Raw genomic sequence first — 17514 nt, 5'->3', positions numbered from 1 at the left:
TTAGACCTAAAAAGAATACAAAAAAAAAAAAAGGGGGGGGGGGGGAGCAGAATCCATGCTAATGACATTATGCTAAAGTGTTTCCCAAATAAACGTTTTTGAAAGTAATTTAATACAATTAGGTACCTATCAAAACTACAGGTTCCAAATCAATTGTGATTGCTCAGTAAGAGTCAGTAAGCTGCATAATATTTTTACACATAACCTACAGCAGGGTCTGGTTCAGCTTCAGTAGAGATTGTTTCATTAACAACCCTTAATGAACACACAATAACTGTGTCCATTAAATGAGCAGGGTGCTTTGTAATATACATCCATTTGTTTTATGGGTGAACTAGAGATGAGAAGTTCCCTCTTTTAACAATGGCAGTAAACGTCAGTCGAGCAGAAAGCCGAGCTGCTTCCCAAATATACCAGCCCGTAAACCTATTGTGCAGAGGTGAGAAGGAAGCCATGCACAGAGGGGCTGCTGTGCTCATGAACCTGGCGGCAGCATGAATATTGGATGAAAGTTTCACTGATGCTGAAATGAAAGGTAGACACTGAAAGGAAATACCCACCTGGAAAGAAACCCTGGGGAAATTTATGAGCACTCAGGGCTGATGGCACTTTCATTATTGTGATTAGCCATGTTGAGAGACAGCTGCACTCCTCTTGGCCTCATTAAATTTTTATCTGTCTAAAGGACAAGTTCTGCCTTTAGAAGCACATGAGAAGCACTCATTGAATTCCAGGGACTGTGGTATAACTCGATCAAATACATTCTGGAGTTACTTTTTCATTAAAGTGTAAATAATAAATAACAGTAACAACTATTCATGAAGTATTTCCCTTTGTATGTAAGTCTCTCCCTCCTTAAGTCTCAAAGCACTTGAACTGTCAGGGAACATAACGCATTATATATTCTCATAACACAGAAACATCCCAGGTGGGGAAACAGAGGCAAAACAACATGAAAGGAGTGGCTGAAGGTCAGCCTGCGGGCTAAGCAGAGCCAGCAAATGATTTCTTGAGAATTAGTCCAACTGAGACAGGACCTGCACAGCCCTTTGAACAAGAGAAAGAAATGGATGAAAAACAAAGTCACCTAGGATCCCAGTAAAAGATGCCCTTAGCCATGAAAAATAAGCAAGGGCTGAAGTGAGAACTTAGACAAACGCCCTTTGTCAGCACCAGCCTTCCCAGGACAAGCACGCTGCTATTTTCTCTTTAACCAGCCCTGAAAGTCTGGCTCTGTACAGTGAAGAGACAGGGCTTACTGTCCAAGGTATAGTTAAATAATACACTGAGCATGATTTACCTTCAAACCCCTTAAGTACGTTTTAATTTGTCTTTAACACCCTGAGGTTTTGATGGCTCCTTACGGAATAACTTTAACTGCAGAAAGGAAGAATTTGACATTCAGCAGCTGCTAAAAAAAAGAGGAGGCTGTTACAAGCATACGGTGCAGAACAAACAGATGCAGCACAGAGGCAGAAGGTGGATGTACGCTGTAAACAGAGCCCATGTTAACTCTTCAGTTGAGGCTCCTGTTGTGTCCGAAGGAAGCACTAATCACAGCAATGCCATACAGTCAGTCCTAAAGGTTTCTTTACATTTCTACGCCTTAGGAACTGACTGGGACAGGCACTCAGAATAAAACACTAAACTTGATCACTTGTTCAACTGTATAACATAGGAAAAAAAGCCTACCGTTGCCCAAACACAGAGGTGTTCCCAACAGCCAGGAGTTCACCTGCTCGTCTCCCAGGCAGTACGAGAGTGGGCAGGTCTGACTGTGGATCCACAAGCAGGCTGTGGGCCAGCCTGGAAACACCTCTCCGTGCTACCATAACCCTCGGTGTCGCAGTGCCTACCTGCAGGAAAGGGCTCTGGGGCTGGAGCCGAGAACTGAGGGCATCCCCTGCACCACGCACAAGGCGACTGAAGCACCCGAGAGATGCGTGCTAAAAACACATCTGTCTGATGTTTTGCCTCCCATACGGCATGGCTACAGCCCAGGATCCTTCTCCTCAAACCAAACCCGCTCATCTTTTAAAAGGTCCAGAAACTGTAGTAGTCACGGAGGTGGTAACTGATATGTATAGACACCACCACAAATAATGCTTATGCATTTTTACCTGCAACACTTGTTTCCTTCTTTTAACAGCAGGCAGATGCCTCCCATACAACAGTGGGGAGGACCCAATGGAAAGGCCCAGAGCACATGCTGGAAAGAAGGTAATTTCTCAGTCCCAACTGAAAACAAACGTAAGTTACTCGCTGGGTGCCCAGTCCTGACTTGGCTGAGGTATCCTCCAGCGATGCGAAGGGTCTGGCCGATTTAAGGGCAAAAAACTGAGGCACCTACCAATGTTATGCCTGAGGCTAACGAGAAATGAGCAGGGGGGCTTGAGGAGCAGCAGTTTAGCTGGAGCTCCCCAACACCGCCTCTCCTGGGTCCGGCCCTCCACAGGCACTGCTACCCGCCTGTATTCCCCAGTTCCCAAGGTGTCTGCTCAAGGCTTGTGGGAATCTGCAGGGCAAAAGCAAAGCTTGGTGATGGCCCCAAGAACCCTTCCCCTCACTGCAGAGTGTTCTGGCAGAGGCTCCCCTATCTTTAGTGTGCACCCACCACCTCAGCTGGCCACACTGAGCTCCTGCCCCAGAACGGGAATTTCCTTCCAGCGCTCTCCAAAGCACAGTCCCTCTCTTTGCTCCAGTGGACTCCTGCAGGGATATTCACCGAAAAGCTGCACACCCAGGACATTCCCTTGATTCATGTTACCGTGCCTTTGTGTTAGCCACTTCATCGCTGCATTATCAAGGCACTCGTACATGACAAGATGCGTCATCGAGAGCAATAAATACTCTTCACATGCACATACACACCTGTGCAAAAGCAAAGGACGTTAAAAAGTAGGAAATATCAATAAAGTATGACAACAGGTTAGGGAGAAATGTTAGGGCGAGTTTTAGAAGCAGAACACAGAAAGCTAAGAGGCCTTACATGTAGCCAGAAGAAAATAATTTCTTTGCTTGCTTTCGTTTCTGGGTATTTTAAAATGGCCACTTTTAGACAAATTTCTAGACTGCAGCAGGAGGCAGCTGACAGAACTCCAAGACATGACAATAGGCTTAAAACTCCTCTTTTTTGATTACCACTAGTAAGAAGACTGCAAATCTCAATGTACGGGTAAGTACAGAGTCACTGCCAAGGCCTCCAGAGCTGTCCGCATCCACGTGCACACACACATTTACAGACACCACTACAAACACGGCGCGCTCTACTAAGCCATTTTTAGAGAGAAAGAGGGACATAGTCACAACATACACCACAACACTATTTTAGGATAAATAAAGCAAGACGGAAAACAGCTTTACCCACACTGGACAATGATTGTATGGCAATAAAATGCAAGTTAGATCTTACTATCACGAAATTTTTGATTGAGTGCCATCGACATCATCTGTTACAGAAATCGAACGCGCGTGAAAGCTTTGCCTCTGCCCAAACATTTCAGATGATCGGCCTTTTAGGTTCAGGCACAGTTGGGACTTTTTTGTAAATCTCTTTTTCCTGTCATTGTTCCTACATCACCTCCTACACGCCAGCTGCAAGAGCATCTCCCTGCCTTCCCCTGTGCCTCCTGCGCCCACCTGCCTGCCACCTCTCCTCCCCTCCCACTCAGTCCAGTGAAGATACGGTTAGAGTGACGTGCCACGGCCAAAGCAGCCTTCAAGAGCCCACCACTGATGTGTTATCAGTACGGGTCTCGCTACACTAATTGTGGGTTAGAAAAGCATTGTCAGGGCAACATAGTTAGTTTTTGGCGGGCAAGTTTGGTGGGTTGCTTTAGAAGGGAAGGCTATAGCCAGTTAGCCTCTGCATTACCATTATCGGGGTTGGTAAACATCCTACTTGCACTGGAGACGGTCTTTCCAATGTCAGCCAGAGAGCGCAGGTTGGATTTCTTGGTCTGGTGCCGGTGCTTCCTGAGCAGCGTGTAGGTGACTTTGTCCTTCAGTTCTGATTTCAAAAGCCCCGTCTCGATCTGATTGTCAACGATCATTTCTGTCGCAAGCAGAGAAAAGGGTGAGGGAGAGGAGAGGACAATTAATCACAAACCACAAAACTCAGCTGCGTCAAGGGAGAGCAGGGGGAGAGCAATGGATTGTTTTCACCCTACCTTTTTTGAAGGCTTTCCTTCCCACCTCAAAACCACCAGCAGCTTTCACCATTTTATTTTTAATGGGAATATCTTTTAGACCTTTCCTTTGAAATGGAACATAAGCATTTCCATCCAGCAAAACCCATCAGCCACTGACACGTACCTATTGCACCTAGACTCCCTTCTGTTATTTTCGTACATGCCACTGGGCCTATTTCAAACCAACGGTACCCAGGCTAAGATGGTTGTTAGTTCAGAAAGGGAATCTGCTCTGACCCTGTATTTTTGTGAAGAAGCTACAACTACATTGCAAGTTCCAGTATGCTCCCAAAACCAACATGGCAAAACTTCTATCAGATTCAACAAGGCGTGAGTTCACCTCACAGGCCCCCAGTGAAACCTAACCTAATGCCAGGAAAAACTCCTGGAGATGAGTAACTAATTAAATCACTCACCCTCAGAACTGAAGTAAAATGAGGGCAACTGCAAAAGGCAGAACTTGCTCCAGTTGTCACAGGACATACTATGCAGCTTTGCCTTTAACTGAATCACCAGGAAAAAAGGCTCCCAGCCCACTGCAAAGACTGCTCACTTTCCATCAATTCTCTCCTTTCTGCTCCCCTATCCCAAAGAGGAGGGGGAAAAAAAAAAAAGGTAGCCAGATTTATTAAGACTCTCTATAGTGCCTTAAATTTCACATTAAGTCGTTCCCTTGATTACTTCAGTTAACGTGCTGTCCCCCCAAGGGAAAGTGGCAGCTCTTATTTGTCTACTGGTAACTTTTATTTGTGCTAACAATAAAAGTTATGGGAAAGGGGCGGCAGAACATGCATCACATTTGCTAACTCAGTGAGTCAGAAAGTCACCCTCTATATGCTGCCCAAGAATTAATGCCTCTTCACATCACTAGGGAGAAAAGCCTAGTTCTTCCACCCAAACTCAGAAAAGGATCATTATATGCACGTAGGTACGGTTACACAAAATGTTTGGCAAAAGGTTTACTTTTGTAAAGTACCATTTTTCTGTAAGCTTTTGTTGTTCATATTTTTTGCTAGTGATTTTTGGAATACTTCCTTCAGAACAACATGTCTGTCTTCATCAAGTTTAACCTTCTCCATCTGGCAAGTATTTCCTCCCTTCCGTGCTTCTGATATAACACAAATCAAAGAGACCTCTTTGAGTTTTTCTTTCCTGTGTGTCACTACTAGACACCAACTGAGTGATCATGATTAAACAATTCTGGAAACCGAGTCTGTAGGCTTCTTGGACACCCCCGTCTATCTGACTAAGGATCTGGACCAGCAAAAATACCCCACTGAGTACAGTGTTACAGCAACAGGAGCCACTGAGTTGTCATTTAATCTCCCAGGAATTAGATTTAATTTGGGTGTAGAAGAAGGATATTGAAGGTGACATCTCGAAGTGACTTCAAAAAGAAACTTAATGTTTGAGGGTTAAAGTTTTGGACCACTGACATCTACTGCTATCTTCTGAGGCACATTCAGCTTCAGCATAAAACTTCGGAGGTCTTGGGTTTTTTGAGTTTTGGTTCTGGTTTATTTGTTTGTTTTTTAAAACTTTGCAAAGCTGTGCCTTTGGATACACAGACACAAAAATAAAGGAAGATAAATGCCATCCCAAGCACCTAGAAAACTAAGCTCAAAACTCTGTAGATAATATCAGAGGCAGCTTTTGTAATTCCAAGTCTGACACACCAGTGCAACACCTGCTCTTTGATAATTTCATGCCAGGACAATTTTGAGCCTGCTTCCCAAGACTGTAATTCAAAGCACTGAGTTTGGGGCGGGGGGGGTGTGTTATTTCATTTTGCTCTTCTATGCCTCTTCACATAATGGCTTCTAAACTCAGTGTTTTGGTTAAATGTACCTCCTCGCCCGGATGGCTCACTTATAAAATTTATTTTTGTATGCTTTCTCACACGTCATCAGGAACATGGTATAGCTCTCAGCAATGTCACTAAGTGTCATCCCAGGTCACGGCTATTTTAACTGCAAAAATATGCCCACCCCACTCAGCAGAGCGAAGGAGGAGCTGGTACTGTAGCTGCTCTTCCCTCTCCTTTGCTGGAGGGGAGCCCCCCACCCAAAACAGAGCCTCCCCTGCCTGCAGCAGCGGCCCACCCTGGGACCTCGTCCAAAAGCAGCCTCTGGTCTGACCACAGGGGCCAAAACTGCAGTCCTGCTGCACAAAGCGGTACTCGCCCGGTATCTCTCTCGTGAGCAGAGCTGGCCCTTTTACATGTTACCTTTCTGCTAGCGAGCATCAACTAAGCTGGCCTATGCTATTCCCTTCACACACATGTAGTGATGTCTTGGGATATAACTTAGGATACCTACTTCAGGATCCAAATGATTCTATATAATCACCAAAAAGCAGTCCAAGGTAAGCATTAATTATCACTGAAGTTGATTCTTTTACTCTTCTTGCTGAATTGAGAAGAACTCTTTTCATTTATCCGTTATCCTTCTCCATGTACTTTCTAGTTTTCCCTGTTATTCCTTGGAAGATTATTTATTTATTTTCCTCTTTTATTGAAAATGCAGTGCTTTTTCATTAAAACCGCCAGTGAAGCCATCATCAGGGTTAATAAAAATTTGTAGGGAAGAGCTGAGGCAAAGTGCCGAGGCAGCTTTACTTACCCACCACCTGCGGGAGAGAAGAGGCCTCCATATCCAGCATTATCGAGCCTTTCTCTATACACGTCCTTAACTCAAACAAGCTGTGCAGGGACAAGGTGGCCACATGAGGTTTGCTCCATCGCTCCCCACCTTGTTCCACCTTCTCCTCAAACTTGATCCACCTACGAGAGGGCAGAACAACGAGACTGGGTTAAAGCTGTCAGCTCCTTGCAGACAGACATCTCAAAAAGCAGCGAGACAGCTGAACCACCACGGCATACCGACAAGCCTAAGCACATGCATTTTCCCACACATCTCCGAGGCCACAAATCCATGATCAAGTTGCAAAGGCTTAATGAATTGGTATGTGTCAGCTGAGCGGCGATAATGCTCTGCCTGCTTGTAAACTACTGCAAATGTGAGGTAAAACACATTATCTTTAATAGCTTTCACCAAGACTTAAACTACCACCCTTTAGCTGATGTTTGCTCCAGGCCAAGAGTACACAGGCAGCTTCGGCGACGGAGCCGAGACCCCGTCATTCCCTCCTCAGTTTGCACACCCAGTCCCTAACCTGACGCTGCACCAAACCAACTGCCGCAACCCGGCCACCCCTTCCCCAGACCCAACAGAGAGAAAGTCAGGTAACCACGTGCACGCTTCAACAACCTCAAGGGAGAAGGGCTGAGCACCACAGCTCCACAAAAAGGATGGGGGCGGGGGGGAAACCTCAGCGTTTCTGGAAATAAGGGGACTTGTATTCAAGTATTCAGATCCCGGACAATCATATCTGCAAACTTCAGCCACTGCCAAAACAACTCAGCAGCACCGAATAAGAGTGCCCCACAGCCACAGGCTGGCACGAGGCAAAGGGCGGAGGAGAGGAGCACATCCCAACCTAACCTGAAGATGTGCTCAGCAGAACAAGCGAGCCATCAAAGGAAAAGACACAAATTAAGGGGCTCCTTCTTTCCCTCCACTCTCTAGCCGTTGTTTAATGATTTAACAGAGCGGGTCTGAAAAAGCCAGCAAGCTCATCTCTAGTTGCAGATTCGAGCAAAGGTTAAATCCTGTTCTGTGAAAAATACTCTTTACAGCCCTAAAGCCATGTCCTAACAGCAGGCAAGCAGGAGATTTCCCCTCCGTGAGCGGGGGCTGCAGCCCACCTCCGCCTCCAGCCTTGACCCTGCCCTTGGCTCCGCTGCTCCCGGCCCGGGCTCTGCAGGAGTGGGTGGCCCGGGATGGAGCAAACGGCTCCTGCTGCGGGGCTCGGGGAGGGGATCTCACCTCGCCGCCCCAGGACGAGGGCAAGGCACGCCACAGGCCTTTTTCCTCCATCGCAGCACCCCGCGATGGCTTTGGTACAAGCTCGGCGTGCAGGACAAGGAAGGCGCTTTAACATCATCTAATTGCAAAGCGCTTTTTAATCCTGTCTTGAGATACTGTCTTAGCGTATGTGGAAAATGAACATTCCAGTGACTAATACAAGGGGATTATCAAGACAAAAAACACATACGTAAAGGTAAGGAAGCTCATAAATGGGTTCAAAAGAATACTATTAACAGCAAGTGAAATTATATTTAATCCTGAAAAACATATTACTTGAGGATTCATCAATTACGCTTTTCAATTGCAGTAATCAATTTTTGAGACCTTTTTTTAAAGCTGCTTTTTAACTCACACTAAAAGACTGAATTTGATCTCAAATTAATAAGGTTCTATTTAGTTCACAAAATCTAGGTACTTCCTAGGACACCTAAGGGACTCGGGCAGCTGCACATCTGTGGATTTCCAGGGCTCCACACCGTGTGTGACTCAAGACACATTTCACCCTGCAACAGCACACAGGCCGCAAATTACAAAGTGTTTGCCTTTCCAGTGAAAGCATATTATTCACAATTATCAATATTTGCTTTCTGTTTACTTTTCTCACTATAATCCACAATACAAATACAATAAAACAAATATTAACTTGCAAACCTGTTTGAACTACCACCTGCTCTACTGAGCGCAGTCCCCAGAACAGCTCTCTCCCCAGGGAGCCTCCAAGCCCGCCCATTCCAGTGGGAATTCATGGACAGCGAGGTGCCTTCCCAACGCTCTGACGCAGCTTCAGACACTCGGTTCTTAAGTCCGCTCTGAAGCCCTGGCACACACCACCTCCGATGCAAACCAACACCAAAGCAAAGCCGTCCACCTGGCTTTCCATACGTTTAACTGATGTCTTGCTCTTCATGTTGTTTTGTTTGTGGTTTTGTTTTTTATTTTTAAAAAAAAAAAGTCTACTTCTGCAGAACAGCTTGCTCACAGCTAGAAAGTTGCATGGGCAGCTGCTGAACACAGGCAAACAGCGCTGGACTTTCCGGGCGGAGGAGAGCGGAGAGGGCAAGAGAGGCAGCGGCAGGGTTAGTGCTCCCTACGGCGTGAGTACAGAAGGGTACAGCTCTCGACGGAGCTCCCCCAGTGATGACAGCAATGCTGGCTGCAGCCTAGCAGGAACATACTGTTTCAGGGCAAAATATTATCTCCCCTGTTATTTGAGAAAACAATCAAATTACCTTCCTCATCTCTATCCCGCTCTGTTCTTGACATCTACATATTCTTCTTGTCTGCCAGCTGTACCTCACTGGCAAGAGCTACTCAACATTCCCATGACCACATCAGGGACACAGCAAGGTACAACATAAACCACTCATGTTCTGTTAAGCCTCATGGGCCCTCAAAACTCCACCGGCGGCTCCAGCAAGGCTCTCCTGGCACTGGGGACTTCTGAATTCAGGTACCTATCAGCACCGTTGGCCTCAAAGGGCTGAGACTTGTGAGAAAAATCTGCCACCAGCGTCCTTGGCAGCCTGCAGGATAACACTCTGCGCTTCGAACGCCTGTCCGGGAGCCGGCGGTACAGTCCATGTACGCATACTCTGAAGACAGCTAGTGTCTCTGCTAACCAAGAGGCAGGAGACATAATTTTTTTATTTTTAGAGCTTCAAAAAGGATTGCATAAAAGGTGTGTTAATATTGTAATGTGCAAAAGGGTGAAGGATAAAAATGTACTGCCTCACAGAGCTTATATAATAAAAAAGTCCATAATAGAAGATCAAAAAAAACCTATCCACCATCCCACAGTCCTTTCATTCCTTTTCTCTGTACCTGATGATCTTTCTACCATCTCCCTGCCCTGTAGAATGGCAATCCCCACACTAGGGTGGACACATCTCGGTCCCCAAATGTACTGTACTGCGCCTCCAAATAGACGAGTGGCCTCCAGCCGCTTCAGGTCTTTTCCTTTTCCTAGATCGCTCTGTATCCTGTAACTACCGCTGAAATGCAAACTTTCACGTGTTAGAGCAAGAACTTGTCCATCCGCACCAGGTAAATCGATTACAAGCACCAACAAAACGAACAAGGAGCACCCAGTGACCCAAATCTTCAGGTTACCTTCTAACAGCAATAAACTCTCCCTTTTACTGCTCCGTTTCTAACGCATTTACAGGGCCTTGTTGGGAAACCTGATGTATGCTAAGGACGTTCTTCCAAAATGGCCCTTTATTGCGGACCACGGCCCAGCACCATGATGCACTAACAGGCAACGGGACTGTGCAAAGGAACGTGACGCCTTCGCGCCCCGGTCACGGGCCAATCTCACCTGCTGTCAGAAATGTCACCACGGGCAGGGGACAACTACAGCCCGTTTCTACTGGGGCTGCATCACACACAGCTGAGCTCCCATGAATCAAGAACCAGGATGGGCAACTAAAGGTCCCCTTCTGGAAACATCTTTTCATCAGTAGCTTTAAGGTTCTGGCTGGAAATTTTCCGAGACATGTACCGGTTATTCTCCTGCTGACCAGAACAGCTCTGGAAGGGACGGTATCACTTGTGAAACCCTTTTAACACAGACAATCTTTCAAGCCCCAGCCCAGAGCGAGCTGCACAGCCGGCAGCTCCCCTGCCCGCTGAAGCACGGAGCCAGCCAGGGCTAGCTGATACGTCCTGCACCTGGAGTTGCTCTGGAGCCTACAGCAGGTCTTGCTGGGCAAGAGTAAGTCATTTCAGGAAGATACTGAAAAGTCCTGAACAATCATACACTGTGCAAGATCACTATCAACAAAATAGCATGCAAGTCAGGAGGCTGGGCCAAGTTTCGGAGCTATACAGTGCCTCAACAGGGTGCTTAAAGCATGTACTGTATACATGCATCTTTAAAGAGAGGGAATCATATATACAGCTCCATCTAGCACTTCTCCCAAAGGCGTGTGAAGACACATAAAACCAGAAACCATTTGCGAGAGAAGAAGAAAAGCTCCCTTTTCCTCTAGAGCCACCTGACCGTCGGAGGAGGGCAGGCATAGCCCACCGCCAGGCGTCCTGGACAGAAGAGCGGAGGGGTCCCGACGGATGGCCCTCGGGGACAGCGGGACACAGGGCACCTTTCTGCTGACGGCCGACAGCTGTGCACTGAAGGAAAACAGCCTCCCAACACTCATACTACACAGGAGAGCCCCGAGAGACTGCTTGGCAAGCAATACCACACTAAGGTCTGAATCGTGAAAAAGCTTTAACAAATTGTCGTTAAAACCCCTTCCCAAAGGCCTATGCATGGACAGAGGAAAGCATCATTCGCTGCAAAAAGCAGAGGCAGGCGGTACAGATGACAAAATGCAAGTACTGAGCTAACGATAAGAGGGAAGAAAAGCAATAAAGGGAGAAAAGGATGACCAACAAGTAAGAAGTTAAAGAGTAAAAGGTGAGAAGTCTTTACAAAGGTTCTCCAAGTGACCGAGAAGTAAAAATAAAGATAAGGGGGTAAAGGGGTAGGTGGTGGAGCAGTTCATTAAACCGCAGGTAAAGAAGATTAAGGTAACCAAACAACATGGGCTAACTATGAACACAGTAGGCACCCTTAAGACTGGAAGGTGGGGAAAGAGCTTAGCCCAGCCACAATAAAGGAAAACGAAAAGCCCCAAGTTAAGGGAGGGGGATTGGGAATAGGGAAGGTAAAGCCCCGGACTGCTCTGTGGCTGGGCGAGCAGTCTGTCTAGCAGGACCTTTCAGGCCTTCACAGCAACCAGACTGCAATTAGGCGTTTACCTACTAAGGCAAACTCAAGAAAAGTATTTTTACTGTACTAAAAAAATCAAAACTTTATAAGGGTAGAGGCTAAACAGAAGCCTTTACATCACAAATCCAATCCAATGGCTTTTTCGGTGGTGTTCAGAAATCAACTATATGTAACTTGTGTCAACCAGATCAAAAAACCATGCTAGTTTTTTGGCATGGTTTTTTGACCAAACCAACAGCAGCATCAAAGAAACAGGTAGAGAACCTAAGGAAGAAACTCAAAGTGGGCAGCCCAATCCAGCATTCAACACACACCTTGAATAATTTCCTCCGAAGAAGAAACCTTCAGGTTTTTTTGCCCATTTAAAATTAATTTCATCAGTAACTCGCCAGGAGAGGGACGCTGTCAAAATTTCCCAACTTGTGGTATGCAGTGGGGTCAGGTTCAAATCTACTTTGGGGCAACAGAATTCAAGCAGTTTGACACACGTGCAGAAGCTTTATTCAGGCACCGATTTCTGTCAACTCCGGCCAAGACACTGCCATTCTTTGCAAAGCACTAGTAAGCCCATACGTCTCTTGGCTCTGCATAGGCAAACTATTCAAATAGATCTGGCACTCTACTTTTTTTTTTTCTAGTTTTTGTATTAAAGGAATATTTAAGCAAATCCTCGAATTGTCTCATTTACCAAAGAAAGGTAATTTGAACTACACAGGCTCCTTTCCGTGGATCCCCCAAGCGATCCCGTAGCATAGATGTTACCCCAATTGAATGTTAAAAAGCAATTTCCCACGGGGTCCTGTGCAGCTGCCCTTCCCTTTTGGGGTAAAGGAAAACCAACCCACCTTGCAGTCTCCTTCCATTCCATCTCTTGTCCATCAACAGCCAGAAGTTCATCCAGCTCTGTGAAGAGCTGCGGCGGTGCTGGGCTGTCATCTTCCTCTCCGAGGATGAAGCGGATGCGTTCAGCAGCGGGGGAGACTGCAGAGGTGAAAATACTGCGGTTAACAGCCTGAAAGATGACCAGGGATGTGCGGCTCCTCTCCTTCCCCTTCTCCCCAAAGCCATTCAGCTGTTTCTCCAGGCTGTCTTTTCCATTTGACATCCTAGTCGCTGCGGACAGAGGGGCGTCAGCAAAGGTACGTCTATCTCCCTCTCTCCCCCTCCTTGCCTCTCACTTCACTTCTTAAAAGTTCAAGCTGGGAGTAAAGTTCAGGAAAACTTGCCTCTTCCTACAGTCCTTAACTATGTTACAGCAATTTGCAGCCCTTGTAAAAAAAGTGCTATTGAGCTCAAAACCAATATGCTCTATGGTGCGTGCCCAAGGACCTTTCGTACTCTGACCAGCTGAGATCCTTTTTCCCCTTTTTTATATGACGTAAAACCAGTTTCAGCCAAACTATTTTGGGGCTTGCTGTGACAGCATCCCATAGCTGGCTTTCCCCTCCCTGCCAAGAGGGCTCGGGCTCCCATTGGCCTGCAAGGCAGGCTGTAACCTCCCCAGACCAACTGCTGGAAAACACAGGAATAGTTAACAGAAAGGTTGTCTCCTCTATACATGAAGAATGCGACCCAACGCATTTAGTCAGGCACCAATGCACTGGAAAAAAAACCAACCGATCCCATTGGGAAAAGACTGCCCGTTTAGGTAAAAGAAACTACGTTCAACACATGCTCCTTTGATAGTGCAAGTAAAGTTCATTTGCATTATTAGCTCAAGAAAAATTAGCAGAAACCCCTTCCTGGTTAAGAAACACGCATGACTCAAAATTACAACCCGAGAACATCATGGTCCACAACCCAAGACCTAAGGGCATCTCCCAAAGGCAAGTGGAGCTCATGCCGCAAGAGTCACCTTGCTGGAAGACTTCTTGGGGTCTACAGGGTTTTTCTGTGATCATATCACCTTAAAACAAAGGTGCGATCATGTGAAATTTCAAGACAGTCATCCTTTCCGCTGAATGTTTATTAGCATTAGAGTTAAACAGCAGACTATGAACTTTGAACGGTTCTGCTAAAAACTCCTTTCTTTTCAAAAGATCAGCTGTCTGTCTGTTGCAAAATAATTAATTACACCAGGTGTCCAATCACCACTGATTCTTCCAGGGTAAACAAAGTCTCACTTTGTAATGTGAAAAAGGGAACAAGTAAGAAACACGCCCTTTCCTTCCTCCCCCTTTTCTTTTTAAGAAACTTTCATACCTTTCCTCTTAAATTACTCAGCAAAGGTTGATGCAAATTCATGTCTTTATTGGTTAGGATGATGATGCTTTCGTACTACAAACCAGACTTCTATTGAGAGTATATTTGCAGTCACGAGTGCCCTTGCACTTCCCTGGGCACCCAGGAACATTCCCCGGCGCTGGCCCTGGGCTCCGGCAGGCAGGACGGCAGCACACGGAGCCACACGCGTCCCGAACCCCTGCGGCACTCGGGCCAGGACAGTACCGAGAGCACATGTTGTTGGGCACCCCACCACCTACCAGTCTTCTGGCTTTAAATGCTTATAAGAGGAGCCATATGCCCCTTCTTTAACATCCCAACCCAGCACCAGAGAAGGCAACCTCTGGAAAGGTCTCCGGAGCACGGCACGTCCTGCTAAATGGGCTGAAGGGCGATTTCCTTCTCTCACTTCAACAGGAGCAGGGACATTTACATGCTCCTCCTTTCTCCTGTCGCAAAGTCCTCAGCAGCTTTGCCTTTCATCACAGAAACACATTCCCATCAAAGAAAATCTGTACGAGCCCTGACCATCTCTCCCTAGGGAGGGGAGCAGCCCAGCCTCCCTACCTGCCAGCCAGGCCACGGGGCTGTGCTTCCCAAGGCCGCCGTCTCACAACACGTGCTACAGCAGCCTTCCAACGCCGACCCGCGGGGCTGTGACCCTGCCGCTGCACCACCTACGCCACACCTTGCCCACCACTCCGTAAAATTCCCAGACCGGCTATGCAACGGTTTTCACGTTTCCCATCAGTCCTTCCTCTGAGAAAATCCACCACTTCCCACAAAAACAACAGCTTCCCTTTGATATGCTCCTAACTGGAGAGAAAAATATTGCTAAGCTGAATTTACAGACATTTAGTTATAGAAAAATACACATGAACTCTCTTGGTAATTAGCACGCTTATACAATCACTAGTTCCTACAGAATTTATCTTTTTTCCTCAGATATATTTCTCAGAATCTCTGAGGTGCACAATGAGTACCTGATTATTCGATTTGGATCTAACAGATGCGCTCTGCAGAACAGTTCCAAAATATATCCCCAAACACGTAGCCTTATGCATGAAAATTGTCCTTGCAATTATAAAAGCAATTTGGACTAAAAAAATCTGCATCTAAACCACATTTAAACCAAACATTAGTATAAATAATTACGATTATCCTATTCTAAAAAGGCAATTAGACCTAACACTTGAGCTCATCTTTCTACAGTCAGCCCCAACCAACCACTGGTGCCAGAAGCCTGAGCTGAAACCACCACAGCCAAGCATCAGGGAGCAGGGTTCAACTTCTCACACAAATTGTATTCAAACAGAGGCAAAAGATTCAGCTAAGACTTTTAAATTAAAGAGAATTAAAAGACAGCGCCTGGCCAAAAGAATACAAAACAGCTCACTGCATGAGCCCGCAGACTTCTATGATCTCCTTTCTCCTTTTCCTTTAACTGGTTTGAATTTAGCCGAAGAGCACCTCCACCACGCGGTTGCCACTCTCCAGCCCTTCGGCGGTCTCACAGCGGTGGAAGGGACCCGGGGAACTAACGGTGGATGCCTACGGCTCGTGGGTGATGGCGTCTGAACTCTGCCGTCACCCTCCAAATGAAGAGCACGGCCTGCTGGCAGAGTACCCGTAACAGGGCTGTTCCATCATCGTCCCCCTCAGTCCGCACTAATGACTCCATATACTTTTAGATTCTGAACGGAATTTAAACACCACAGCCAGAAAAGCAGTAAAATACACTGACATCCTATCGCTTCAAAAAGCAACGTGGTGCACAGCAAGCGGTCGGCACATGGAACAGCCTGTAAGGGAAGTGACGGCAGAGCTTCTACAGCCGCTGAAGGCATCAGTTGCAGCCGATGGGAAACTTCTCTCTTTTCAGTCATTTTGAGGTGCCTTTATCACACGGAAGTGTTACCCTGATACTCGATCCCGTACCACGGTAATTCCACAACCACCCACAGCATTGGGCTCACTGCACTGCACCGTAAGAGGAATTACAGAAATGCGCCCACCAAACCTGGGCACGCATCGTAGGTCACCCCTTCTTTCTTTTCTTCTTTCTTTTGTTTTTGCTAATTTCCTATTAGCTGCATTTAGCACAGATGATAAGGTTCAAAATCCAATTAAGGCATTTGCAGGGTCACAGGTCTCCTATGTCTTGCTTTACCACATGTTCTTTATTGCGATTTTGTAGGTTAATGGGCCGTTTATGGGTTGTTTATGTGCTCTCTTTAGCAAGGAGAACATATTTTCATCTTAATCTCCGGAGCGAACACTGTGTGCTCAGCGCGGGGTAGACAGCTGAGTATCAGGCTTAAGAACTGGCGAGCAATTAACCCGGGGGGTGAACTCTGCAGACCTCCCCCTGCCCGACCTTTGAGCCCCAGCCCCGCCAGCCTGCCCCAGCCTTGACCATCACCTTCGCTTCCACCTAATCCGTCCAGTTTAGGAGCTGCTGGAACCAGCACCATTAACGACAGGATGGGCTGCCGTTGCTGCTAAGTCTTTTTAATATTATTTTCCTTGCTATCTCATTCAAGAAACAACCTGATGATCAACAGACATATGTAGCAGAGAAAATGCTAATCCACAGATTTAGATGGCTAGGATTATATTTTTCCCCTGAATGGGAGAGGATTTAAGGTATTAAACGCAGATGGTGAAACGCTCCGATGCAACGTTTAACCAGAGGTATTGCCATCCGTAAGTGATGCCTCTTACCTCCCCCTTTTCCCTTTCCTGTTCTCACGTTCAGTCACAAGCGGTTCACGAGGCGGCTTATAAAATACAGCCCTCGCAGAAGAGAATGAACACATCAGCAGTTTCTCCTAGTTCAGTTCAGGCCAATTACGAGTACAATTTATACCCTCGGGTTCCCAAAGGCAAAAATCCATCTCCATCAAGAGAGAGAAATCTCAGGGAGCTCAGAAATAGAGAGAGACACATTCTAGCACAACAATCTCAAATCAGCCCCAGCTGAACTTCCCAGCCCGACGTCAGTCCCACTCCTGCCATCGCTGGCTCCAGCAGGGAGCCCTCCCCGGCTGCCCGGCGGGATGGGAGAGCCGGTGCAGCGCCTGCGGTGCTCCCTGCCGCGCAGGGAAAGACCGGTGGGCTTCGTGGCATTGGCGAGTATCCTAAAGTCACCTCCTGCTTCGGTGCCAAGTTACAAGTGCCTGCCTTGTCGTGGGCGGAAGGTGGTTATAGCCGGGCTCTCTGGGGGTACGGTGCTGCCTTGGGATGGGGGGACGGGGGGGGACTCATTTGTGTTGATGTACAAGCAAAACAGCCTCTTCTCCAATCCACCATCATGGTCTTCCTCCTGTTTCTTCAGCTTGCTGTTACCAGTGACACTTCTAAATACCCTTGGGACCTGCACCTACTCAACTGCTTGCTCCGCTCAAGGCCAAGGAGACCATCTAACATGAAGTTCTCA

The 17514-nt window shown here is 46.9% G+C and overlaps 1 protein-coding gene across 2 annotated transcripts in view; it reads right to left on the bottom strand.

The window, feature by feature from the left end:
* The window catches only part of SLC4A4 (solute carrier family 4 (sodium bicarbonate cotransporter), member 4), a 157126-nt gene that overhangs the window by 79864 nt on the left and 59748 nt on the right, over positions 1 to 17514 (bottom strand). For both annotated transcript variants that reach the window (XM_009707459.1, XM_009707458.1), the window contains exons 3-5: positions 12698 to 12833; positions 6812 to 6972; positions 3875 to 4054 (exon numbers count right to left, since the gene is read on the bottom strand). In XM_009707459.1, the coding sequence (XP_009705761.1) occupies positions 3875 to 4054; positions 6812 to 6972; positions 12698 to 12833 (477 nt within the window). The remainder of the gene's footprint in view (positions 1 to 3874; positions 4055 to 6811; positions 6973 to 12697; positions 12834 to 17514) is intronic.

This window comes from Cariama cristata, unplaced genomic scaffold (assembly GCF_000690535.1).
Source record: "Cariama cristata isolate BGI_N322 unplaced genomic scaffold, ASM69053v1 scaffold9069, whole genome shotgun sequence".
Classification (NCBI taxonomy): Eukaryota; Metazoa; Chordata; class Aves; order Cariamiformes; family Cariamidae; genus Cariama; species Cariama cristata.
Note: the sequence above shows the minus strand (reverse complement) of the source record. Positions and strands in the feature narration are given on the sequence as shown.